General features: G+C 38.5%; 1 protein-coding gene across 8 annotated transcripts in view; it reads left to right on the forward strand.

The window, feature by feature from the left end:
• The window catches only part of L3MBTL1 (L3MBTL histone methyl-lysine binding protein 1), a 39,672-nt gene extending 23,656 nt beyond the window's left edge, over positions 1-16,016 (forward strand). For 5 of the 8 annotated variants that reach the window (XM_060772283.2, XM_060772282.2, XM_067468154.1 and 2 more), the window contains 14 exons: positions 895-999; positions 3,660-3,795; positions 4,478-4,578; positions 5,295-5,446; positions 5,706-5,782; positions 8,796-8,881; positions 9,278-9,388; positions 10,137-10,251; positions 11,031-11,127; positions 11,471-11,668; positions 12,097-12,143; positions 12,695-12,852; positions 13,519-13,581; positions 14,929-16,016. In XM_060772283.2, the coding sequence (XP_060628266.2) occupies positions 895-999; positions 3,660-3,795; positions 4,478-4,578; positions 5,295-5,446; positions 5,706-5,782; positions 8,796-8,881; positions 9,278-9,388; positions 10,137-10,251; positions 11,031-11,127; positions 11,471-11,668; positions 12,097-12,143; positions 12,695-12,852; positions 13,519-13,581; positions 14,929-15,063 (1,581 nt within the window). In that variant the 3' untranslated portion in view covers positions 15,064-16,016. The remainder of the gene's footprint in view (positions 1-894; positions 1,000-3,659; positions 3,796-4,477; positions 4,579-5,294; positions 5,447-5,705; positions 5,783-8,795; positions 8,882-9,277; positions 9,389-10,136; positions 10,252-11,030; positions 11,128-11,470; positions 11,669-12,096; positions 12,144-12,694; positions 12,853-13,518; positions 13,582-14,928) is intronic. The other 3 variants (XM_067468155.1, XM_067468156.1, XM_067468153.1) reach the window with 2 other exon arrangements.
• Positions 16,017-27,818: the final 11,802 nt, after the last annotated feature.

Here is a 27,818-nt window from a genome sequence, read left to right on the forward strand (position 1 = left end):
TAGTTTTTATTTCCACATGAGTTTTCATGGATATGGGGTGCTGTACTGAGTTACTCCATGTTGCTGAATCAGACCCATAAATGTAGTTACCACAGTAGTTACCATGTCCCCCCAAAAACATGTGAAAAAGTCTGACGTACTAAGAAAAATGATACTTGTGATTTTTTTTGTTATCTTTTTGGTTGTTTCTATTGTTTTGTTTTAATCTCTGCCTTGTTTTACTGTTGCCACTTCAACAATTTTATTGGGAATTCGGCATTCTTTTCCTTAAAAGTCTAATTGTGAAATTAACAAAGATTTTTCACTTCTGTTTCTCTGAAGTTAGATTTTGCCCTTAAGAGTCAAATAAATTATTTGGAAAAGACAGTTTAAAACCATTAGGAAATTTTTAAAAGGGACTGTACAATGTATTATTTTGAAAAATTACAAAATTAAATATTTCAGTTGGTATGAGTTTTAATTGTTTATATGCTTAGATCGTTTATATTTATATTTGTTTTATTGTCACCTGTGCAGCATTGAATTTTTGCCAGATTTGTAATCCGCCTTGATTACAGATGAAAAATAGTTCCCAGTCAATTGAAAATGTCTCGACTGACTTCTCTTTTAATCAGTGTTGTTAATTTGTCCCTTTTGGCTAGATCAGACAGTTTCAACAACCAGTCCTTGTTTGTTGAAATTACATTGTTTCTCCATTTCTGTGTGCCTACACAGTTTTATTCTTTGTGTCCCAGAGGTCTCTCTGTAATCTTTTTCTGGAAACACCTAATAGAGTTCACCTTTTGTCACCATTATCTCATGGTGTTCCCGCAGCATTGAGAATTATGAAAAACATAGATGTCAGTTATGGTGATGATGTATTCTTATTTTTTTCTCATGGTTCTATCCATTCAGCACCAGTTGGTTGGTCACGACAAGAATGGTTTCAAGGTGGGGATGAAACTAGAAGGGATTGATCCTCAGCATCCCTCCATGTACTTTATTCTCACAGTGGCTGAGGTGAGACTAATTTGTACTCTTTTATTTTGTTGTACTTCAACTTTTACCAGTTTTCAGAACAGTGCATAACTCTGATGAAAATAACAATGAAAGGGGCAGGAGAGGACATCAGCTCCCAGGGACTTACTACTTTCAGTAAAAGTATTTTATATCATTGTTAATTGGTTGATGGATATTTGTGGTAAGGAGAAGAGATAGAAGAAGTCAGGGGGAAACGTGGGGAGTTACAATAGATGACTTCATCTGGACTTCTTGCATAATTCTGTGAATGAGGCAGGGTGATGGGATTGTCCAGAATCGTCAATAAAACAAAAAATGCAGTAAAAAGATCTAACAGCACATTCTGAACAGCATAGAATCATAGAGTTAGAAGGGGTCCTATGGGCCATCAGTGCAGGATTTCCAGATAGAGCATCCCCAACAGGTTCAAAATAAAGCACATAAAAAATTAAGACAACTACGAAGTGTGTGCAAAAAGTATCCAACCTTTATTCATAAAAAAATATTTGTATTGAGATACAATAATCTTACACTAATCTCCCTCAATGTAGTCCCATTGGGCTGCCACACACTTCCCCCAATGATTCTGCCACTGACAGAAGCGGCACTGAAATGCCTTTTTTGATATGGCGCATAGCTGGTCTGTCGCATTCTGCATAATGTCTTCTCTGAACTGAAATCTGATTCCTTTCAGGAGCATTTTCAGCTTGGGGAAAAGCCAGAAGTCACATGGGACCATTTTGGCAGAGTAGGGAAACTGACGAAGCACAGGTGTGTTGTATTTGGCCAGGAATCTCTGTATCAAATGTGAAGAAAGGGCAGGTGCATAATCTCAATTGAGCTGCCAATTGCCCACTGTCCACAGGATTGGCCATTTGCATCTCACAGCATTACGAAAGCAAACACAGAACTTCATGGTAGTACTCTTAAGTGATAGTTGTGCTGTGTGGTGCGTACTCATGATGAAACATGCCACTGAAGTCAAAGAAGACCGTCAACATGATTTTGACATTGCTGTGGACCTGTTTTACTTTTTGACCTCAAGGATGTTGGATGCTTCCATTGTGATGACTGCAACTTGTCATACCTGTAAACCCAGGACTCATCGTCAGTGATACTGTGTTGAGGAAGTTGGGATTACTGTTCACAGTCTGCAGCATGTTCTGTACAATCTCCAAATGATGCTGCTTCTGCTCGATCATTAGCAGCTTTGGCACAACCTTTTCTGGGATTCTCCTGAAGCCCAGATCCTCAGTCAAAATGGAATACATGGATCCAATGCTGATGCTTGCCTCATCTGCAAGTTCTCTGATTGTGATTCAATGAATGGGCATCACCAAGGGCCTCACTTAGTCAATGAGGATCTCATTTCTGAATGTTGAAGGCCTACTAAAACATGCTTCACTCTCTGCTGATGTACTGCCATATTTGAAGTGGTTGTACCACTCCTTTATCTGTGTGGTGCCCATTGCTTCATCACCAAAGGCCTATTGAATTTTGCAAATTGTTTCTACTTAAAAATCGCCAAGCTTTACACAAAATTTAATGCAGTAGCATTGTTCACATTTTTCTGTCATTTTGTGAAAAATGAAAATGAGACAGCGTTCACTTACACTTCCTCACTCATCAGCTGTCTGCCGTCGACAGCTTCTGCAGGCAGAAAAAAAATCAAACATGAGCATTTGGATTGCACCAAACCACACCTCTCTAGCTTCATTTGTTTATGCATAAAAATTATGGTTGGATACTTTTTGAACCTACCTCATATATAAGTGGCCTTCTTCTTTGTTATTTCAGCACAATATAGACACACAATTTATATAGACATATTCCAAAATAGGATTCGCTCTAGAGTAAGCATTGGCGGCAGGTTCCAACAAGCTTTATAATCTATCTTCACAGGATACCCCCTCCCCCAAAGCATTTCAAAAATAATGAAGAATAACCATCATTTAAAGAAATCAATAGTCATTGAGAACCTCTCATCATTGTCTATTTAAATTGTGGCACTGAATGACTCCATGATACTGACGCACGCATGCGAATAAGCGTTGTCTTTTCAGATGCTTCCTTTCATTGCCTCTCAAGCTGACTCAAAGAGAACCCATAAGGCTATGAAAAACCTAGAAGTGAACACTGACATAAATTCTGTGGTTTCAGTGGATTTATTCTAGTGTGGATTGATAATCAGGTTTTAGCCCTATATCCACAGTATCCTTTAAATGATAACTTAGATGATAACACTGATATAAGTTCTGTTGATTCTAATGAGGATTAATAATAGGATTTCAATCCTAAACCCACTGCATCTTTTTTTTATCCAAAAAGTGTTGCCTGTGAATGTTGCTGTTGCTGAGAAGGGATGTATCTTTCCATAAAATGTAAACTCCAGAAATTGTAGATTAAAAAACTGGGACAATTTATCAAATGTAGTTTAACAACTTTTGGTAAATTAGGAAAGGTATCCAATGTAGTTTACCTAATTTCTACCTACTTGCATAGGAAAGAAACTTGGTTGGCTCTTGCCTGGCAGAATTTTGACAAATCAGCTTGGTTTAGAAACTTCCAAAAGGTTGGGATATCTAACCAAGGAGGTGTATAGCAAAACCAGTCATTCATTAAAATAGGATGTGACTTCCTTTTGTTTTTCCTGCACACAGGTATGCGGTTACAGAATGCGCCTCCATTTTGATGGCTACTCTGAATGTCATGATTTCTGGCTGAATGCTAATTCACCTAACATTCATCCTGCTGGGTGGTTTGAGAAAACAGGACACAAACTCCAGCCTCCCAAAGGTAGGTTGACTTGGACAATGCATTTGCAAGCGTCATATATGGGGGCATTCTTGAGATGACAAGAAAATGCAGCACTCCACAGATGTGAAGATGCTAGAGCTGGAGAGAATAGAGAAAAAGTTCTGGGAGGGTTTTTTTTTACTACTGCTCCCAGAAATCCCAAATTGGTATGGCCATTGCATGCATGGTGGTAATGTCTGAGGCTTATAGTCCAAAAGTAACATTTACAAACTCTGAGCTGGTGACATGGCAATATATGGGTTGAAGCCATGTGTAACAGGTTTTGGGGGGTTAAAATGAATCTGACAGCACCTTTGAGACAGATTGGGAAGAATTTCTAGCATAAACTTTCATGGATACAGTCCATTTTATGATATACATGCAGTGAGTCTTCTGTAGACATGAGAGGGTTTGCTCTAAGTATGTGATGAAGTGAACTGTGTTCATGAAAAGATATACTAGAAATTTCTTATTAGCAGTCAGTTTCCAAGGTGCTGCGGGACTTTTATGTGCTTAAAATGGACTGACATTACTATCTCTGTGAATACTCTTCAAAGGGAAAGCCAATATTCTGAAAATACCCTAAGAATGATCATTTTAATTCAGTGTGATTTCTGCTTTGGTTAAGAGGAACATATGAACCTCCATTAATGCCTCTCCTTCAATCTCTCCTATTCCTGAGGAGCTTTAGGTTATAAAGAAGATGAATTCAACTGGGCCAACTACCTGAAGATAACAAAAGCTCAGGCAGCTCCCAAGCATCTCTTTGTGACCCCGGATAGTGTGAGTGTCTAGCAAGATTAGCAAATGCTATGGAGAAATTAATCATTTTTAGCTATGCTGAGAAAAAGTTTGGGATAGTTTGACCATTTTTGAAGGTCTTTAGAAATCAAGGTGATCTTTCCAAAACCATGGGGAGTATTGTCAATGAATCTACCGACTGCAAATCCACCGACATCACAAACACTGTTTGTGCCCATACTAGATTTATTGTGACATTTGTGATAAGATCATGGGATGAAATTACTGACCCTGTCATTCCTTACTTGTTGACTTCCAAGGGTAATTTGAAAAGCATTGCATACAAGATGGCTTCAGTTCTGCTTGGGTCTTGAATTGCATAGAGGAAATGAAGACTGCTAACACTTGACTTTCCATAGTTTGTGAATCAGTGTGAAAGAAAGGCAGGATTGCTTGCAGCATAATCACACAAACATGCATATACACTATTTCCCTTATGCCCTCCAATACTGTAAGGTTTTGTTGTGTGAATAGTATAAACACACATATATACAAGGTTTTCCCATACAGTCTCAGTCCTACTTTCCAGCAGACTGCCAGTTTGCATGGGAGGGACTTGCATGATTGGTTCTACCCACCTATTTGAATTATTTACATGTCACTCTTACACTTTGGTTTGCTGTGCATCAGTTTCTGGATGGGATTCAACTGCATGGTCCATGTCAAAAACACATCTGAATCTTTCTGTGTATCCTTAGAATGCTGCTCCCACAGGATTCCAAATGGGCATGAAACTTGAAGCGGTGGACCGCATGAACCCTTCTTTGATATGTGTTGCCACAGTGACAGACGTGGTGGACAATCGCTTTTTGGTGCACTTTGACAACTGGGATGACACATATGACTACTGGTAGGTGAGGATTTCTTTCAGGTGAACAATGTTAACAAGTCTAGTATTGACAGCCACTGAGCTCTATTGAGAGGAAAATCAAAGACTAATTTGGGAGTGTTACATGTGTAGGAGAAAGTTGAAGAAATTTCAGGAGAGTTTCAGGAATTGTAAGCACCAGACATTAATAATTTAAGCAATGGAGTGTGGTTACTTATCATTCGGTTAAAATAATGTTTTGCCTTCATTGCTTTATAAAACCATTGTATTTCCATGACAGGTGTGACTCCAGCAGCCCCTATATCCACCCAGTTGGTTGGTGTCAGGAGCATGGAAAGCCCCTCACTCCTCCACAAGGTGAATACATAGTTGCTGTCTGCTATTGTCTCGTCCAACAGTTGCTTCCACACATAAGTAATGCACATTGGGCCATGCAGTTTTGGGTTTATTTTAACATGGTAAATTGGCCAATTAAAATGTACAATACCATTCTCACGTTGGAATAATAATTATTTTTATTTATTATGGAGATTTCTATGTCGCCTTTCTCCAGGACAGACCCAAGGTAGCTCACATCATATTTTAAACACACATACAAATGATTTAAAAAGTAACTAAACAAGTATTAGATGTTCAATAATCCTTAAAAACATCTGTTTTATTGTATTGTCGAAGGCTTTCATGGCTGGAATCACTAGGTTCTTGTGGGTTTTTTCAGGCTATAGAGCCATGTTCTAGAGGCATTTCTCCTGACGTTTCGCCTGCATCTATGGCAAGCATCCTCAGAGGTGTGAGGTCTGTTGGAAGTAGGAAAAATGGGTGTATATATCTGTGGAATGGCTGGGGTGGGGCAAGGAGCTCTTCCCTGCTGCAGTTAGGTGTGAATGTTTAGCTGATCACCTTCATTAGCATTTGAAGGCTTGCCTGAGCCTGAGAAAATCTGTTGCTGGGAGGTGTTAATCTGTGCCTGGTTTTTTCCTCTCTGTTGTTTAGCTGTTATAATTTTAGATATAATGTTTTATTAAACATTAAAAGTTAAAGTCAATCCAAATTTCCCCCATTCTCCTTTATCCGTAAGTGCCTGCTGTCAGTTAAAAGCTGCTTCGAAGAGGAAAGTCTTCACACCTTTTCTAAATGTCATGTGGGTGGAAGCCAATCTAATTTCCTTCAGCAGTAAGTTCCACATGTTGACCAGGGACTATGTTGAAATAAGGGTTTCCTTACTAGACCTTAGAGGTCTACCCAACCTCTAGGGGTACATGGAGTCTCAAGTAATCTTGTCTGAAGTTGTGTAGGATTTTATAGGTTAAAACCAGCACCTCGAATTGTGCCTGGAAACAAGTCGGGAGCCAAATGAGCTGTTTCAACAGGGGAGTGGTGTGCTCCCTGGAATCAGCTCTAGTAAGTAACCTGGTTGCTGTTCTCTGGACAAATTGGAGTTTCTGAACACTTTTCAAGGGCAGTCCCACATAGAGTGCATTACAGTAGGCCAAACGGAATGTAAACAGTTCATGTACCACAGTGGCCAGGTCAGATTTCTCCAGGAATTAGCACAGCTGGTGCACAAGTTTTAGTTGTGCAAAGGCAGTTCTGCTCACCATCTGGGCTTCAAGATTTAAGGCAAAATCCAGAATCACCCCCAAACTGCAAACCTGGGGGCAGCCCACAAGGAAAGATGGGAACCACTGTAACCCAGTGCGTCAGTCCCATTCTCGTAAGTCGCTCCAGAAGAATACCATGGTCTATGGTATTGAAAGCAGCTGAGAGGTCCAGGAGGGCCAGCAGGGTCACACTCCCCCTATCCAGCTCTCTGCGTAGATCATTCACCAAGGTAACCAAAGCTATTTCCATCCCTGACCCGAAGCCAGATTGAATCTAGAAGGAGAAGGGCTAATATGGCTTCACTAGGACTAACTTAAAAACCTTAGTTTTAGAGACTTTCTTCCAGAAAAACAAGCTGACCCAGTGAAGGTTACACCAAGTATATTTAATTTCTCCCTGACATATAAGTATGAAGGGCATGGAAGGTGTCTTTAGAAGACCAATTTAGTTGCCTGGCCTGGAAAGATAACTAGAATTCTGTAATAAAAATGGGTTGGGTGAAAATAATCCTGATGCATACACAATATATGTGTTGTCTGGCAGCTTTTAAGATGCCTTAATGGGGTGTATGAGTTCTAAGCTCATTGTGTTCAGCATCTGTTTTTTCTATAAAGTAAAATCCTTGATTTGCCAACATAGTCTTCTAATATTTCCTGGATTTACAGAGGAAGCAATTCTTCTTAAACACACATCCTTTAGACAAAGTCACAATCATTTCCATGTCAGGAAAGGTGCCATCAATGGGCAAAGAGTCTCTTCCAAAATTAGTGTCAGTCTAGGATTTGTGGAGAAAATTTGGAATGATATTTCAACGGACTTGGGATTTTTCCATTCATGGCAAATATTGTATTTATTTTATTTAAAATATTGATTACTCTATGCCTTCTATTCAAGATTTCATGGCAATGTGCAAGTTATTTTTCAAAACAAGCCTTGGCAATTAAACAATAGGTGAAATACTTAAAATTTACAGCTGTTCTAAAAGCTTGTATGTATTAAAATCTATACAAAGGCACATTTGCTTTGATGCATAAAATATTGTCAGTTCTTTGGGGTGATAGCATTCTGTAGCCAGGGTTCTGCTATATAGGGATTGCAGCATATATTCTCTTCAATAATTTAATTTAATATGTCCCTAAATTAGTTACAAACCTTGCAGTTCATGAGGTAAACAAATGCTTTTAAGCACACAGGAAATCCCACAATAATGGGTTTTGTGAATCATCTTGGTTCTCATTCTGGGAGAAAGATGACATAAATGAAATAAATTGAATGATCTTTAAGCTAATTGAATGATCTTTAAGCTAACTGTGATTAGTTTTAGTTGCCGAGAGTAAAGTCTCTATGGAATCCATAGATCTATATGCAGATTTCCTCCTGTTCCTACCTTTTATCTTCCAGAATCTGCACATTGACAGATAGCTTTTGTGATGCAGTCAATAAAATACGTATTTTTCAAATAATCAGACAAATACATTATAAACAGACTGCGAGGCAGGAATCATGGCTTGAAAGATATATCCAGAAATACAGACAGTTTGGCGGGGAGGGACAGGGACCAAGCAGGCTGGATTTTGATCTATTAAAAATTGCATAAAAAGTACCAAAGTGGATTCTGGTGGAATGAGAAAGTAGGAAAAGAAGAACATCTGTGAAAATAGGCTTGGTAGACATGTGCATCCCTAGCTAAGAGCATATTGCAACTGATAAAATATTCTGAGGCTTCTCCAGCAAAAGCTTGTCATCTGGCAGATTCTTTTATTTCCAGACTACCCTGATCCTGAGAACTTCAGCTGGGAAAAATATTTAGAGGAAACAGGTGCTTCAGCTGTGCCAAAATGGGCTTTTAAAGTGGTGAGTGGGTCACCTTTTTCTTTAGTCTTTACTATGCAAGAGTAGATGGATTCATGAGATGTCGTGGAAGGTTAAGGGGCATGGAGAAGTTGTCAGAATTTGTGCCCAAGTAAATTCTGACAAAAATGCCTCCATTCTGTTAATTACTTTTCAGAGTTAATATTTCTTTTTAGTAGTGTGCAGTCATTATACTCTTAAGCCTTGGTATTTATGGTTTACCAAAGTAAATCTCGTCACCTAATGGAAAGCACTGGACATATAAATATGAAGCAAACTGTGGAAATCCTTTCTTTAGGTACAGAATGAACAAGTGGGGTGAGGTGGGGTGGGGAGGAGAAATCATTGGCAAGATTTGGTGCGATTCATTCTATTTGTTCTTCTTTCTCCAAATTCCAGAGACAACCCCATGGCTTTCTGATCAATATGAGGTTGGAGGCAGTGGACCGAAGGACTCCCACTCTGATCCGAGTAGCTAGTGTAGAAGATGTAGAAGATTATAGAATAAAGGTGGGTTTCTCCCCTACTTGGGGCTTTAAGCCATGATGTTAAATCATCCCCACTTTGCTTCCCCATTTTTGTGTTCTCCTCACATAGTAAATGTTTACAGAAAGTTATCTAGGAGACAGCCAGTTAAGAACATGAGCCATTCAGGATCCAACTAAGGGTCTATCTAATCCAGCATTTTGTTCTCCTCGTGATCAATGAAACAGACTAGGAGAATAAAAGCATCCTCACAATAAATGTCTCCCATTTATTGGTGGTTCGTGATCCTAATTTGGGAGGTCTCATAAGGCCTTTACAGAATGAGTGTTTACAATTTTATGGCTGGGAGTTAGCTGATTCTTTTGTTAACCATCTTGGTTCACACTCTGGGAAAAAGGTGACATATGTGAAATAAATTGAATAAATAATGTACTCTCCCTGCCCATGTGCCAGTAGTGGCTCCACCAATAATTCACTATCATCCAAGATGGTGACAGAACGGCACCACATTTGGTACTGAGTATATAAGTCAGCATTTCAAGAAGATGGTTTCAGAGCACATTACTAACCTTACAGTTACAAAGAAAAAATTAAAATTCTATGGACAATGCCTAGTGCTTATGGTAAGCTTGAAAGCAAGATATGATTGCAATAGAACTCACACATAATTAGATATGCTTTCTGCCCACTAGTGGAGTCACAGATTAGCCCCTGTTTTTAACCTGTAGAATTTAAAGTGTACACTATGCAACATACTGATTTTTATCCATAGATCCACTTTGATGGCTGGAGCCATATGTATGATTTCTGGATTGACTCAGATCACCCAGATATTCACCCTGCAGGATGGTGTTCAAAAACTGGACATCCATTACAACCTCCGCTCAGTAAGTACCGTTGTTATATATGGGAATAAAGCTTGTTTTAACTCAGGTACACAGATATGTTAATAGAAGAGTTGTAAAGGCAGTCACATTATAAATTAGAATGTGATCCATACTTTTCATTATTATTATTTGTTTATTTATGACATCTTTTGTACAGGTTCTGAAACACAAGGCCAGATACAATCAGATATTTCTCTTTGTTATTTTGTGTTTAAGTCATTTCCAAGTTCTGGTGACATTCCTGGCAAAATATGTTCATAGGCATTTGTGTTTGCCTTCGTTTGAGGCTGAATGAATGTTGTTTAAGGTCACCCAGTGGATTCCTAGCTTGACATTAAAGAGCTGCTATTGCCTACACGGTGAAAGCAAATGATTGTAAGTGAAGAAACAAAATCTTTTTAAAAAGATTACGTCATCTAGATTTATTTATGTAAAATGTAATGCTCTCATTCTTCATAGCATTAGAATTGATTATACAAAGTCTGTAGAAATCCTTACCACAGAAGATCAATAAGGACCTTTCAAAATGATTAAAAAGAACAATCCTAATTTTACCCGCAGCATTTGCAATTAGTTCAGTTTATTGTCAGTGACTTGAAAAATGATTATGTGATAGATTTGGGAGGTGTGGGAAAACGACAATAAGATTCAGGGTTGTTGTGTTTCAAGGATTAAAAATGAGTACTGGCTTAGACAGCAGGAAGTTCCTGTATAGAGAATTGTCCTGGAAACTGAATGAACTCTGAGATAATCCACATAATGTTTCTCCTCTTATGTAGGACCAAAGGAACCAGTTTCTTCTGCCAATGGGAGCTGCCCAACATTGGCCTGCAAGACCCTCCCTCCCACCAAGAGCTCGAAATACAGCTTTCACAGGTGGGTTCTCACCATGAAATGCAAGGGCATCTAGGATCCCATGGACAGTATCTGAGGAACAACTTCTGTAGCCTTGGGTGGAATATGTGGTATCAAATTTACTGTTGTTAGCTTGCACAATACATGTTTTGCCAAGGTGAACACAACTACCATATATGAAGCTCACTGGGACATTGGTTTCTAATTATTGCAGACCAGAAAAATGGGTGGGATCATCAAGTACCTGTCAAGATACAGTAAATATGTTTTTGGCTCAGTCATTATTTTTGTGGGGTTTTCAAACAAGTGAGATTGTTGACAACCATGAAGAGCAATGAACTCTTTTCTGATCCCTGTTCTCCAGAAAGTGCCCAACACCTGGTTGTGATGGCTCTGGTCATGTAACGGGAAGGTTTACAGCTCACTACTGCATCTCAGGATGTCCTCTTGCAGAGAAGAACCAGGGAAGAGTGAAGGCTGATCTCTCAGATACAGAAAACTCTATTCGAAAGAGAAGTCTCATTGGCTTCTCTCAGCGGAAGAAATCCCGACACCATGGAAGGTAAGGAACAGCATTTAGTTCTGGATAATTGCATTGAGAAATGTCATTGTAATAGTAATAATAATAATAATAATAATAATAATAATAATAATAATAATAATTGTAACATTGTGTAACACACAAGCCGAACCTTTTCTTTAGTTTGCTGTGTCGCTGCTTTGTGAAGGTTAGGCCTTTGTTTTTTCTTCTGTAGAGCAGGACTGCTGATTTCAACTTGCTAGGAACCTTATAACTTGAATATCTGCATATGTTTTTCTGTGTTTGTATGTTTAGCCTTTTCCCTCTGAAGCTGTTTTTCTTGCTTCTTACTTCACATTATTCCCTCCCATTTATCCATCATGTATGAACCAAGGGGGTCAGTTGATATGGACTACTATAATCCACTATCTTAAAACACAATTTGAAGTTAGATAATTTTGTTTCTCTAGAGGACGGCCTCCAAAATATCGAAAAATCCAGCAGGAAGACTTCCAGAGTAAGTATATACCATCTCTGGCTCCATTTTTCTCATATGCCCAAAAAGGAGGGTCCTTTAAGAGTAATCTGGAAGTTAGATTAGAAAACTATATAGAGCATAGTATAAATATTTTAGTTCAAAACTAGACCATAAGAGGAAAAAGGTTCTAGAAGAACATATTCAGCACTGCAGTAAATTAAAAAAATCTTGTTCCCAGTTCCCTGTGCTTAACGTCGAAAGCCATCTCTTCCTAACTATTTGTGTAGCAGCCTTTTAATTTTAAACACACTTTTTGAATCCCTTCTTTCAGCTGCCGGGGGGGGGGGGGGGGTTGCTACTTTTCACAAACCTGTGTCAATCTACGAGTCTCTTCTTAGCTTTGCCCATTATTCAGATCAATGCTTCTCAACCTTTGACTTTCCTGATCTTTGGACTTGCAAGAATCCCAGCCAACTTGGCCAGTGGTCAGAAATCCTGGAAACTGGGGGAATAAAGTTTCAGAACTACTGCAAGTGGTATTTTTTTCTTTTTTATAATCAAACCTGATTTATTTTTAATGCTGTTGTCAGCCATTTCTTCAGACAACATGCACCAGTCCCTCTTCATGTCAGCTTTGTCAGCACACCCAGACCGTTCCTTGTCTCTCTGTTGGGAACAGCACTGTAAGCTCCTGCCAGGTGTGGCTGGGATCACAGCAACCACTGTGGCCAAATGGACCACTGACGAGGTAAGAATATGTAAAAGCAATAAGAATAAGCCAAACAAACGCAGCCATCCCCCTGAGCACACTTCTGCCACACCAGGTTTCTGTAGTTACACAACTTTTGGAATGTAAGTGGACTCATTGACATTTAGGTACTTTTCATTTGTCCGTACCAGACCGCAAGAGATGTCCAGCTGACAGTAATTCTGCTGTGAGCTTGTAAAGGACAGTATAATGTTTTTAATCATAGCACATCTTGAAAATGTCTGTAAAATGTCATTCACACAGCATCTGAGAAAGTTTTTGGTCAGCCAGATATATTTCCAAAACTATCTGCTCATTATATCCTTTTACAGGAGACAGTTATTATCAGTTCCTTGCCTTATCTAACTGCACTTTAGAATGCAAGGTGGATGCTTTTAGTATAGCAGAATTTTAATATTGTGTTTTTAGATATCATTTCTTGTCCAGCATCTAACAGTGATACTAGTGGCATAATTTTAGCACCTCCAGAAGGACATTGAGCACTTTTTAAAATGTCCATGAACATGGGCTGAGACAAAAGCTATGTGTCATGGGAAAAATATGGAAGATAATTGCCTACCTTTCCTTCATTTTCCATTTCTCTCCTGAAGATTACTATACCTTTATATCCTGCTTCTTTTCCTAATCCATTTTTCTTTTATAAAGGTGTTTAACTTTGTACAAACATTGACGGGTTGTGAGGACCAAGCAAAACTCTTCAAAGATGAGGTAAGGACATGGGTCATAATCTCATGGAGTGGAAATGGGCTGGAAGAATGCTTATGCATGATCACAACCTTCTCAAACTTGATGTTCTCCAGATATTTTGGGCATGCTGGATGGGTGTGTTTGTTTTACTGGAAAAACTTGGTTGGGAAAGTAATTATAATAGACTTTTAATGCTCTGGCTGATAATTGAACCAAGGAAAATGACAGAATATTTCACAAGTACCAAATATTTTCAGCTTGTGTGAGCCATACCACACTGTTCGCATGTCCTGTGTTTTTTTTTAACTGGATGGTGAGAGAAAATAGAAAGAAAATTATGCATCAGTTATGGCTTATAACTACCTGTTCAATACATAATTTTCTTTTTGTTTTCTCCTACCACGCAGCAAAAGAAGTCACAGAGCATGGGAATAGTATGGTATGATTGGAACAAATTGAAAGTGCTTGTCAAGTATTCCATATTTTCACTTGGAAACATACAGGACCTTGAACATGTTTTACAAACAGTTGAATTCACCAGAGTGTTCCTCTCTTGATTTAAGTGACAGATAGAAATTACTGAATTTAAATTGAAGTTTGGCTTACTTTATTTTGTGCATTTTGGGGTTGAAAAGAGAAGTGTTTGCAAGTTGTATAGCAATAAGAGTCTTTCTCCTCCAAGGCAGTCAAAGTGCGTAATCAGCTGGAAGACTCTTACCTTTAACACTCTTATGCAAAATAGTAATTTCTTTAATAAAACTTTGTTGATTGTTTGGATGGTATTTCATCTTGCATGTAAACTAGAGGTACCAGCTACCACTGTGGTTTAAAATATTGGTGGCAGCAAATACTAGTCAAAGTATGCTTATACACTTCTCTGCAACTGAAAAGTTCCCAGATTTGAAGAGAAATAATTTATTCTGATTTAAGGAGAATGGTTCAAGGCAAGTAGTATGTCAGTCTCCCTTCATTTTCACTAGTTAGAATACATAGGAACTCTTTATTGATTTCTGGGTCACATCTATTCTTGGTGCAATATTTCAGCAAACAGTCATAGCTTGCTAAGTTTTTGGAAATACGGGTCTATTTTACCCAGAATATTCCAGTTTCGACTTTTGAAGTGTGGATATCAATATTGTACTGCTTTCGTATTCCAGAACATTTAGCTGTTGATCAGGCTAAATGGACCAGAGTGGGCTGATGCCTCCAAATGTTAGTTTGAAGCTGAGATTTTATACACTGTTTTAAGAGTTGTATTTTATTTATTTGCTAGAATAAATATTGAATGGAGATAGCTTGCTTTGTGGGTGACCCATAAATATGAATGAGAAACAAACTGACATATTCAAAATTTCTCTTTTTCCACAGATGATTGATGGTGAGGCATTTCTTTTGCTAACTCAGACTGATATTGTGAAGATTATGAGTGTCAAACTCGGTCCAGCACTTAAAATCTACAATGCCATCCTCATGTTCAAAAATGCCGATGACACCTTAAAGTGAGACACCTCAGCAGCATTTCACTTTCCTCCACAAGGAAGATGCCAGACTCCCTTGTCTTATCTCTTGTCTCAGCCAACTGGAGACCTTCCTAACTTCTGCAGGAAGTCCTGCCATCTTGCTCTCTCTTTGAGTCTTCATCCTTGTTTAGTACCAAAATCATCTCTTGTCAGTTTTCCTCAACTCTTTTACCAGCCTTTCTGAACACTGCCCTGGCCATGTTTAACAGTGGAACACTGGCATTGGTCTGTCTGGTCCCACAAAAACCTGCCAGGAAGTATTCCTGATGGTTTTAAAGGCACATAGCATGGGTTTGAAACTGGGGTTGCTGTTGGATTTAAACCGCTTTGGTTTACTCCTTCAGTTGTGACTGCCTGTGCATTCTTACTTTATTGTGTGCCTCAGTTTACATGATGACATGCAGAAGGCAAATATCTATATATTGACCACTGGTACATATATCCAGTTCCTCTATTTCCAGACAACATCCTGTATTTGGAAACAATTCTGAACTCTGATGTTTCAGGGAAAAGATAAATTGCGAACTAATATGGATTAGGCCATGAACTTCATAGAAAGCAGATTAGATTATCTATATCTGGGGATTTGTTCCTTTCAAGGCAAGCTATTGGACTAACAACACTGTAGATATAACCCACTTTTAACCATTTTGGATCCATTGCTGCTATGGTGCTCACAATTTGTAGACTCACAATATTACCATGTTAGTCATGGAAGATGAATGGATCAAAGTAATATTATTTCTTGCTTTAACCTCTGTTCAGTCCTTCAGATTTGCATGGTGCATTTTTCCCTAGAGTGCACCAAATATATACATGTATATAAAATAGATTGAAACTTCACAAAAAACAAGCTAACAAACAGGACTGGTACTTCATATCAAGTAAAAGCATTCCTTCCTTTTACAGAAGGAAGTCCTGATGTTGGGAAGAGCTGACTAAGAGCTGCCGGTTGGATTTTCAGATGATGTTATCATTTAAAAAAAGATTTTGTGGGATGCAGCAATTCTCAGATTCTCTATTCAGATTTGAATGCTCACTTCTCCAGTCAACCTGATTTATTCAGTGTGTACCAAATGTTTACATTCAGCTACTTGACATTGTCCCTTGAACACATAATTTAGAAACTGTTCTTCAAAAAAAAAAAAAGACAGATGATTGTGTGTTTGTTCTAAACTGCATGAATACAAATTATATGGTGTGATACTTGGCTTTTGAGTCATTAAGAGTTCTGCTATTGGCTACACAGGGTTTTTTCCTCTATGTTGTCTTGACATTGAATATTGATGTATCGGCACAGGATATTTTGCTGAGCCACTTTAGCTGCACCATGGCCATATGGACGGAAAGGAAGGTTGAATTTCAAATCCAGTTCTCTAATTTGGCAATGTTAGGGGGTGGTGGTTTCAGGTAGCAATTGTGAAATCGTTAAAGCAAAAAGTGTTCTTTAAACTGATTTACTTTTGTCTCTTTGCTTTGAGAATGAAGGTGGAGGAGCCATATCAGTGTTCCACTTCAGATGCCAAAATACCTTGGGAATGATCCTGTTGAGTTGGACAATCTTGTCTAATTTCAGTAGTGTTGGGATTTTGTTTCTGGATCTGCTCTTCCTGATGTCCTTCTATAATGATATCTCATCTCACAATAATCATTATACAGAGGATAACAATGAGGTGAACACTTCCATGGCCAAGCAGGGATTTAGACCTAATTTCTTTGATCCAAATACAACTCTTGGTTAAACAAGTATTTTACATATCATTTTCCACATATGGAATTCCTTTATTTTGTCATATTTTTTTTACTTCATCTTCAAGTCTCTGAAGGGGCAGGGGCAGAGTTTCTTATTCATTTGTATACCAGCATTGTGTCCGATATAAATAACATGGTCTGTGACGTCTAATTTTTATGTTTGGGTCAAATTCATGCAAAGCTTCCTGTGGAAATGCAGCATTTTGACTCTGGTGTGTGCAAATGCAGTGACATTTGGCTTTCCCTTTTCAGTGTTTTAACCACTTGCTATTTAAGAGAAACTTTTATTTTACTTTCTGTCGTGGTGCATTTTAAAGCATGTTTTGCCCTGAATTCAATGTTTTCTTGATCATCATTGTATGTTTACTTTTGAGGAAGTACAACATTTTGCACTTGTGATCAAGTCCTTCCAAGAGATGCAGCTAGTTCATGGTGCCAAACTGTCCCTTTATCCAAAGAAGTGTTCTTTTAGCCAAGCAGCATGAAAGAGGAAAATAATCTGTTCTGTAATATAGATTAATCTTGCCACAGAATGTGGGCTTTAAGAAGAAGAAAACTGTTTTTGCACATCTTTCCACCAAGCCCATGGTCCTCCTTGACTGGTCATATAAGATCTGTCAGCATATTTGCAAGAAACAAATTTTAAATAACAAAGAAATACTCTTTAGTTTTTTAAATTAAAATTCATTTTAGCCTCCTCTAAGTAGGAATGCATTTTTCCTGGGGTTGAAGGTGGTTTAAACGTCATTGTGGATGAGTTGCTGAAAATGATGAACTCAAATTAGAAAAGCAGGACAGCTGTTTCAGAACATATTCATAACCAGAGATGAATGGGTGTCGTAAAGGCCCATTTTTGAAAGAAACAAGTAGTACTTTTTGCAGTTGAGGTCATTCATCTGAGGTCATATAATTCAGTAGGATAGTTATACTGGAACTGCAGTCACTGAGAAAATGACTTCCCTTGTACCAATTGCATTTTGTTTGTTTCGGTGAGACTGACTGGAGTAGGTCTGCCTCTCTTATTCTTCAAAGATTTTGGAATTCATTGTTTTGTTGAGGTAAAGTTAAGTTTCTCTTAGGTCCTTTAGACTGAATTGTAACAGCTGGCCACTTGAGGTCCTCAGTGCCAAATGTTGTTATATTAGCCTTTCAGTTTAACATAATTTGCTCTAAATGGTAGTCTGCATCTCTTTTCCCTTTCATTTTTGTGAATGTTAAGGCTGTTTATTTACCAGCTTATTTATTTAGGCTAATTCTGTTCCTCCCTTGAGTAGAGCTTCAAGAGGTATTGAGAAGCTGAACTGGATTTACAACAGGAATGGAGTCTACTTAGTACTTTACTCTAGTTGCCCTGAATTCTTCCAAAATACAGTTATCCTTATATGAAGTGAATGTAAAATGCAAATATTTATGTGAGATAAATATTTCAGGTGAAGGGAGAAAAAATAATATGAAAATACCTAAAATTTTAAGCAACTCTGGTTGAAATCTTTAAAAGAAAGAAACCAATTTTAAATCCAAAATGTGCATGTGGGTCTGTAAAAATGTTAAAGTTAAAATCCTTTTTCTTGTATTTCTTATTTTTACCAATGTTTTTGGGTTGTGTTGGTTCTGGAATTTGGTTAATATCAGGAGAAAAGAAAGAAGACCGCATTCTACATATCAGATATTCCCTTGAAAACCATCTGCAGTGACAGGGCTGATAAATATTTTTGCTTGAAGGCCTGGAGAATTCATGCCAGCCTAAATGGCTCGTACTGGCTTATGTGGCTCACCAATCCCACAGAATCACTGAACTACTAAGTTGATTTTCAGAACTTCACTCCAAATAAGCCATTTTCCCTCTGGCACCATTAATGCCAACCAAGGAACCCTAGAAGATTATTGTCTCAAGCATCTTACTAACAGCTCCTTTTTGATGGAGAGCCAATGGCAGCTAAAATGCCTTAAAACAACTCACCATTAGCCTGATGTCCCAAAGCTCCATAGCTACTAGGAAGATAGTCATTAGAAGTAATATATTCTAAGACCAGCAAGACAATCTGCCAGATTCCAACCTCAAGAACCTGGGAATAGTCTCCCTGTTGGTTAATGTAAAAAAAATGAAAAGAATTCACAAGGGCACTTTTTCTTGTTCTCTGTATAGTTACTGTTGATCTCTTCAAGAGAGATTTGGCTCCCATATGCTTGTTCTTACTAGGAATTGATGGGAATGGCTCTTATCAAAACTGTCCCTGCAGTCACCTGGAAATATCCAAAATCAACTGCGTTGGCATCCATATCAAAACAAACATGGGGAAATAATACTGATATGAATTGGCTGCAATGGACTGATATCTGCTCATTCCCACTGAAATCAGAAAGGACAGTGAACTATATTTGATGATATCAGAGATGGACAGTGTGGGAGTTTAGTGATGTAGGAGTATAGCAGCTAAACAATGTCCAGGATAGTAAAACATTTGGATGTAGATGTGGGGAAAAGTTGTTACTGTTATGCAGGTCTGTCGACAACAACCTGTAGTCCATGCCCTAGACAATCATGTAGTTCTGTTCTTTGCAGTTTTCCAATCCAGCTATGTGAAACAACTAGTCTGCCATTCAGGAATAGTACAAGACTACAAGTTTTTTGTTTTCCTCCCTGAGTCAGCTGGTTAGGTCTATGCATGCCAGGTAGGACTAGTATGCCAGAGCAACAAATATTGCTGGTGCAGACTTTTTGTCCCATTGTGTATAAGCAAGCACTTTGCTTCTGTGCACGTGTGTCTAATTGTGCATGAATCAGGAGGAAAAAATGTTTCCTCAGCTAAAACGTATTTTCTTTCAAATCAGAAAATTTCATATCTGAAACGTGGCCTTGAAAGATGGCTAGATTGTGAGAAACTTGCATTTATTGCCTAAAGACTAATCATGTGAAAAAATCCTAGATCAGATCCGCACAGCTTGCAGCCCTCCAGGTGTTTTGGACTTCATCTTACAGAATTCCTGAGTATTGGAACAGCTGACTAGGGCTTCTGGGTGTTGGAGGCCCAAACACCTGGAGGGCCACAGGTTGTGCAGACCTGCCCTAGATCTACCTTTGTACTGCTTGCCTGAAAACCAAACTAGATATCAAAGGGCATGTGTATAACTCAAGATTAAACCTTTTTTCTTTCCTGCAATGGATTTCTTGAGAGCCATTATGATGTAGTGATTTGAGTATTGGATTATGACCTGGAGATCAGGATTCAATCCCTGCTCAGCCATGGAAACCTGCTGGGTGACCTTGTGCAAGTCACATTCTCCCAGCCTCAGAGGAAGGCAAGGGAAATCCGCGTCTGAACCACTCCTGCCAAGAAAACTCCCGTGATAGATTCACTTTAGGGTTGCCATAAATTGGAAGTGTTTTGAAGGCACCCAATTATGGATTTCCTCACTGATACAGGATTGTTAAACTTGTAATTGAACACCGTGTTCATTTTCTTAGGTCTAATCATGAAACAAAGCACACTGAAAATTAGATACATAGATGTGGATAATCGTGTAATGATAAATACTTGCACAAGCACCTCAGCAAAAAAAGTGTTAGATCTAATTTCTGAATCTAGATTAATCCATAGACTTTTTAAAGAGATTCTTAGGAGATCTGGTATCTATCTCTTAGTCAGAATACTCATGTTAAACATTTAGTGTGAATATCAAAATGCCCTTGTCTTTTTAAAATTCTTAAGCAAAGGGTGGAGAAAATGTTATCCTTGGGCCATTAGGGGCACCTACTATGTGTGCTTACTATGAAGTAAAATAAAATGGTATCTTTAAATTGCAAACTGTTCACCATAACATGTAATTTGATCTTCAAATCCAGGTTCTACCTAAATTTCAAGCACTTTTGAAATGCAACAGTTCAGACTCAAAACACAAAAGCAGATCTATAATTTAGGGTTTGTTTGGGACTTGAGTGCAATGAAAGATAATGAAGCTTTCCAAAACTCTTGATAGATTTTTCCTCATTCTCTCTCATGATTCCTTGAAGCTACTATTATCCTAAATGTGAAGAAACAGGAAAAATCTGTTTAGCTACAGTCAGTCTGTGACAAATGCTGCCAAAAATGCCCATTATTTTAGGGAGTATCTTCTTTAAAGGGCAAATATGGTGTTTTCCGAAGAAGCATTTTCATGAAACTGAAGCTTTTTTGCACTTTCATTCATTTGCACTTGTTTAGTTTGTCTTTGAATATTTGCACCTTTGTGTTTTCATGATGGAAATACTCTTAATTGTATCTAGTGCAGCTATTCTGGATCTTTGTGTCCTGGGTATACAGAAAGTTAATATAAAATGAAAGCAAGATGTGATTATGTTTTGTCAGTGTTTTCAATAAAAATAAATGTGAAATATGGAATTATATGACATGGGGTTGATGTTTTTGTTGTTTTCAGGGATTTTATTATGAATTGTTTATCTACTAATGGATACAATATATGTAAAATAAAGTCAAAATATTCAAAATAAACAACACTTGTACCTTTTTTCAGAGGTTTCAATCTACTGAAAATCAGGAAACTCCTTATGTTAAATTTGATTATTGGTCCATCTACCTTCGTATTGTCATTGGCTGCTGATGCTTCTCTAGGGTTTAAAGTACAAACATATGATGAGGTGCTGGGAATTAAAACTAGGAGCTTACTGAAAGATAAATCTGCACAGAAAGCAATGAGCAAGTGCCTCTCCCTTAAATCAAGGGAAAGGTAGGGCATAAATATAAATATAATTCATATCATTTATTAACAAAAATAATGCAGTCCCACCACCTCAAAGCTAGGCTCAAAGATGTTATGGAAGTTCTACGCCATCAGCAGCATATTTTAGTGCGTAGCTAGGACCATGGATAAGAGGATCCGTGCTCAGCAAGCATATGCTAAATTGCAAGGGCCAGGACAGAAAAACAACTCGCCAGGTTGAAGGCAAACCACAGAGGTTTAATACAATTTGGCCAAAAGGGATGCAAGTAGGAGCCAGATGCTTCAAGTGCACAAGCATAAACATACAGAGAAAGCAAGACATTCCATATAGTTTGACCGCTATTATCCTGCTCCCCTTCCTGATTGGCTGAAAAAGGGGCCGGTCTGGCTCCGCATCATGATTGGCTGGGAGTTCTGCTGATGGCACCGCTTCCAGGCAGTAATTCCCCTAGGTGGGAAAATGACGACTGGAGATTGGCCGGGCAAGGGACCAATCAACTGATGCGACCCTCCCCCCCCCCCCCCCCCCCCCCAGGAGGCTTGATCTGGAGAGACAATGCCAGTGAAATGTTAATGAGCTTTTGATTTGCTCAACTTCCTAGTTCCATGTTGAACAAAGATAGGAGCTTCAGAAAACAAAAGGTGATGATCTTCGGCAATCAAGGGCTTGGCTGTCAATAAAGAGGTTTAAAATATTCACCTACTCAGCTTCTGTTTCCGCAGGCAGCTATCTCTCAGCTTTGAGTGAAACATATAGCTGTACAAACAGTCTTGGGCTTATCTGGGGTGGCACGGGAAGTCATCTATCTTTGCATATATCTGACCCTGGTGATTACCTGGCTTGGGAAATGGTCAGAAGGACCCACCCAGCCGTCCTGTTCTCAAGGGATTATTTCAGCAGGATCGTGGAAAGTTGGCTGTCTCTGAGCTATATCTAGATAAATTTCATAAAGTAGTTTATACATTATATATATGATATAGATACTGTACACAGTTAAAAGATACAAGTTACACAGAATCTTTGAGGGAGGGGGGGGGAGGGTGAAGCTGCCACTGGCCCTTCCCAGTCTTCCGTTGCCTCAAACTCGTGAAAGTCTGGAAAATGTTAAAAAGGGGGAAATCATATATTTATCATTGAGCCCTTGGTTGAAATATTAATCATTTGGTGGGGGGTGGGAGGGTGGGGAGATAATCATAGTGGCTCTACAACAATATCTTGGAATAACCTGTCTCTGGTATGCTGGCAGAAGACTCAATCATCATAGGATCACCGCTGGCACTACTGGTGAGGAGCTCCCCCCATTATCTAAAAAAAATGAAATCATAAGTTCATAGAATCGTGTAGTTGGAAGACACCACATTTCCCTGCCATGTATATCAAAGCACTCCTAGCAGATAGTCATTGAACCTTCTGAGAAAGAGACTACACCATGCCAAGGCAGCATGTTTCACTGACGGTATAAGAAATCTTTGATGTCTTTATTGTCTATTTAAAAATTATGAAAATACAAGCTGTCCCAAGTTATGAACAAGATAGGTTCTGCAGGTTTCTTCTTAAGTTGGGTTTGTTTGTAAATCGGAACAGGTACATTTTTAAGTATAACTCCAGATATAGATGATAGATAGATAGATAGATAGATAGATAGATAGATAGATAGATAGATGATAGATAGATAGAGATAGACAGATAGACAGACAGGCATATAGCATAGGGAAGAGTTACCCTGTGAGGTGTTTGTTTTGCTATTGGTGCCCCTGTTCAGATTATGTCACCTCATTTTCTGTCCCTGTGATAGTTGGATTTTGAAAAAAAAATGGCTTGCTGTGGAAACAAGAATTGGTGTTGTTTACTTGTTGATGTTTACTTGTTGATGTTTCTTCCATCAAATGTTATGCCTTTTTCTGCACAGTCTGATCCATCTTTATGTGTGATAAATTTAAAGCAGGTAAACAGGGTGATAAAATGCAGCTTCGCCAGTTGGAAACCACTTTGTTCCTTCATATTCTGTACTAATGGTGGCCTTTTGTCCTGAGTACAGGTTACACAGATGATCAAATGCTGTGACACACACATTTTAAAAAATGTGGTCCATAGTTTTCCAGGATTTTACAATCAAAGGCTTTGCTATAATCTACAAAGTAGAGGCTAATTTTCTTTTGAAATTTTGGTGTGCTTTGTTATCCAATGTATGTTTGTAATATAATTCCGGATGCATCTCTCTTCTTTCCTCAACTCTATTTGGACATCTGGTATTTCTTGGTCCTTGTATTGTAAAAGTCGTTGTAGAATTTGAGTAGCACTTTGCTTGTATGGGAGATAAATGCAATGATCTGGTGGTTACTAAAATCCCTGGTTTCCCCCTCCTTGGTGATTGAAATGTATATTGAGTGTTTCCAGTCTTTTGTTTTTCATATTTGTTTGGATATGTTTTAGTTAAAATTTAGTAGAGACAGTTCAATTGGCACGCCATCTGTTCCTGGTGATTTATTTCTCCCAAGTGCCTTGAGTTTCTAAAGCTGTGGGTTCATCTTCAAATGGTTCATTCTTGAATGAATCTGACACCATTTGATCTCTTTTATATAGTACTTCAGTGCATTGTTTTGGCTGTCTAGGTATGGTTTTTCATTAATCATTTTCATGAATCAAAAATTGTCCTCTTGCCTGTTTTATGACATATATTACTGTTTCTGAATCCACATCAAAGCACTAGACTTACACCTCTCTCCATTGTACATTGGTTTTCCTGCTTGTCTATGATTGTATGCAAAATCTGTCCTCGCCTATTATTTTCAATCAAGACAATACCTCTGACCCTATCAGCACACAAACTTGTTTCAAGCTATGCATCAGATGAAATGAATTGAAGTCCATTAAAGCTTATACTGAAATATATCATTTGACCTCACAGATGCTCCTTTATCCTTCACTGCCTTCTTTCTTTTCAAGGGAGACAGAAAACCTCAACAGTGGCAATATAATGGCACTCTTCCATTCACTTTGAAGGAAGCAACCCCAAATGAAACCCCTTTGAATAAATATACTGAATTTTGCCTTGTTAGGACAGGAAGGCTGGCTATTAGCCAAAAAGCAATTTCACCTGGACAAGAAACTTGCCAAACAAGCTCAACTTGTTCAACAAGATCAGCATACCCAGCAAGGGTTTTGCCAGGTCCAATATTTGTAAACACATCTTAAAATCTTCAGGTAGTGAATGGATAGAGAAATGAAATTTTGGGAGATTGGTAGTGAAAAACCTCTCTCTATATGTAAGTTCCAGTAGCTTGAGTATTATTTAGTTCTAGTTAAGTGGATTTTTTTTTGTGTCAGGGGCAACTTGAGAAACTGCAAGTTGCTTCTGGTGTGAGAGAATTGGCCATCTGCAAGGACATTGCCCAGGGGACACCCAGATGTTTGATGTTTTACCATCCTTGTGAGAGGCTTCTCTCATATCCCTGCATGGAGCTGACAGAGGGAGCTAATCCGTGCTCTCCCCAGATTTGAACCTCCAACCTGTTAGTCTTCAGTCCTATCGGCACAAGGATTTAACCCATTGCGCCACTGGGGGCTCCAGTTAAGTGGATGGATTGTCATTTTAGGCAGCAATGCATTTCACTTAAATGAATGTTAGCCCCATTGAAGACAGACTTGCTTCATATATATTGTTTAATGTCTTAATGTCATCATAAAGCACAGGTTGGTATTAATGTAGATGCTCTTTTATTACAACTCCTACCACCAAATGGAGGAATTTGGAGTGTTACAGCACAATGTCAGGAGAGCTGTGCAGTTCCCAACTGTATTACAAGGAAAGCCTATGGCAGGTGCAGAAAACTACTGCCCCAGTTGTTTTGGACTCCAACCCCATGCAGGGTGGAATCTGGGAGCTGAAATCTAAAACATCTGGAAAGGCAAAGATTGCTCTCCCCAGCCTATAGGGAGATAAAGGAGATGCTGTATGTGATAAGTAGACTTGTGGGGAAGTCTACTTCACAAAGCAGAAGTGCTATTGTTCATTCTGAAGCTCTGTGTCCTACTCTACTTACAAATTATCATCCATTGAGTGGTACATATCTCGAATAAGATCTTAAGAATGTTTTTTTCAGATATATGCTCAAACACATGCCTGGCTATCCGAGGAAGGGATGTCACACATCCATAATTAAATTACTAACAGCAATTAGAAATTTAGGTTGTTCAGATGTGACTGCCTTCACCAGGATCAAAAACAGATAATCTGTAATAGGCAGTCTACATCTTGTGAAATGATGTAATATGTGGATATTAGAATCCAGAATTATAAAGATTCCACCACTCCATTCTGCCATATTTTATAGCATTCCACCAAATGTTGTAGACTACCTGTATCCCCAGCTATAATCTATGGGAGTGATATATTACTTTCAGTTCTCCCAGATTTTTTTAAAAGGTCCCTGCAAGTAGATCTTATCACACTGTACTGCTTTAGCACTATGGCAGCATTCTGTGGAATTCCAAGGTTACTAGTTTAGTGAGATTCAAGAGCTCTCTGGTTGAAATTTCCAAATGCTTTTCCTAAACAGCAAATCCCTGGATTACATTACATCAGTTGTTCTCAACCTGTGGGTCCCCACACGTTTTGGCCTTCAACTTCCAGAAATCCTATAGCAGCTGGTAAACTGGCTGGGATTTCTGAGAGTTTAGGCCAAAACACCTGGGGACCCACAGGTTGAGAACCACTGCATTAGATGTTGCCATATCAAAGTAGAATATGGAGCTATAATAGTGTTTCTCCATTTATCCTCATTTGACAAAATAGGTAACCTCAGGACATTTTCTAGATCCTCCAGTGAGGCTCAATTGCATTCTTGGGCCATAAGTCTTTCATTTCAACAAGGTTCACTATGATCCACATTTTTGCATATCTACATGAAGTCCAGGAGCATATGCTCTGTGGATCCAAGGGTCATACTGTAGAAGGAAACATTCATCTCTGAAATTTTACACTTGAAATGTTGCTTATGATCTTTAAGGTCTTATACAGTTTGGTCCAGACTATCTGAAAAATTATGAAATATGCATTCCTATATGGACCTGCTGAGTTTAAAGATTAGGATGGGGAGGGGTGCTTCCCCTCAGTCACACCACTTTCACAGGAATGTTTGGCAAGGAAACTTTCTTGTTAGCTGTTCCTAAGTTGTGGGTGATTCAATTAACTTCCACCTTTCCTCCTGCAAGCAAATATTTTGTTTTGTTTTGTTTTGTTTAGGGAAGACTTTGTTTTTTTTATTTGTTGCAGCAGATCTGGCTTTTAAGGAGATGAGTTCTGACTATGTATGGATTATATTTTGAAAAAGTTGTTGCTAAAGCCTGTTTTTTTCTATAAAAATAAATTTGTGATTTGCTTATGTGGTTTTTAAAAAATGAGATATAAATGAAATAAATTTTCAAATGATACAGCACATTTTGGCTATCTCAGAGCTCTCCTGTCTCACACAGAATAACCTTTACAGCAGTGGTGTGGATCATATAGCCCTCCAAAAAGTGTTGGACTACAATTCCCAGTTTCCCTCGTGACTGGTGCTGCTGGAAGCTGGGAAGGGAAATGCAAGCTGGAGGGCCACATGAATCTCATCTCTGCCTCAAAATATAAAAGAAATATAAAAGAAATTATTTACTCTTTTTAAGAGGCACCATGGGACACCTTGTTCCAATGGAAGCCCTCAAATGATGTTCATGCTAAGTCTTCTGTTTTGACACATTTGTAATGCACGTGTCTCTTCTTTTTTAAAAAAAAAATCCCATTAATCAAATTTTATGAACTATTTTAAGGATCAAGAGATAGAAGATGACCAAAACACGAAGTCTGCAATACAAAAGGCAATACCATCCTAACTAATAACAATAACTATACGTAGGATTGCTGAATACTGGCTGGCCCTTTATAGATATGGCTTCTGCAGGCTGAGACAGTATGTGAATTAGCACTCCTATGTTCCTACATTGACATTGCTCCTGGCATTTAAAAAGTGACACATGCTTTTAATTGCCTCCGCTCAGCCCCAGCATGTGACTGGCTACCAGAAAACAGGGCACTTTGTTTTCATAGTTTTAATAGTTCAGTTCTTTTGTGGGGCTGAGCTGGCCTCTAATCTTCCAGTGAGGAAAGTGCCTCCATCCTCTCCATGCACCACCAGCACCACTTTCTTTAATGTTTCCATCCCAGCAGAACTAAGAGCAGGGTAATAATTTACTTCCTTGTCTAAGCCACTCCTTGAATATATTCTTGT

Source organism: Anolis sagrei, chromosome 4 (assembly GCF_037176765.1).
Source record: "Anolis sagrei isolate rAnoSag1 chromosome 4, rAnoSag1.mat, whole genome shotgun sequence".
NCBI classification, from domain to species: Eukaryota; Metazoa; Chordata; class Lepidosauria; order Squamata; family Dactyloidae; genus Anolis; species Anolis sagrei.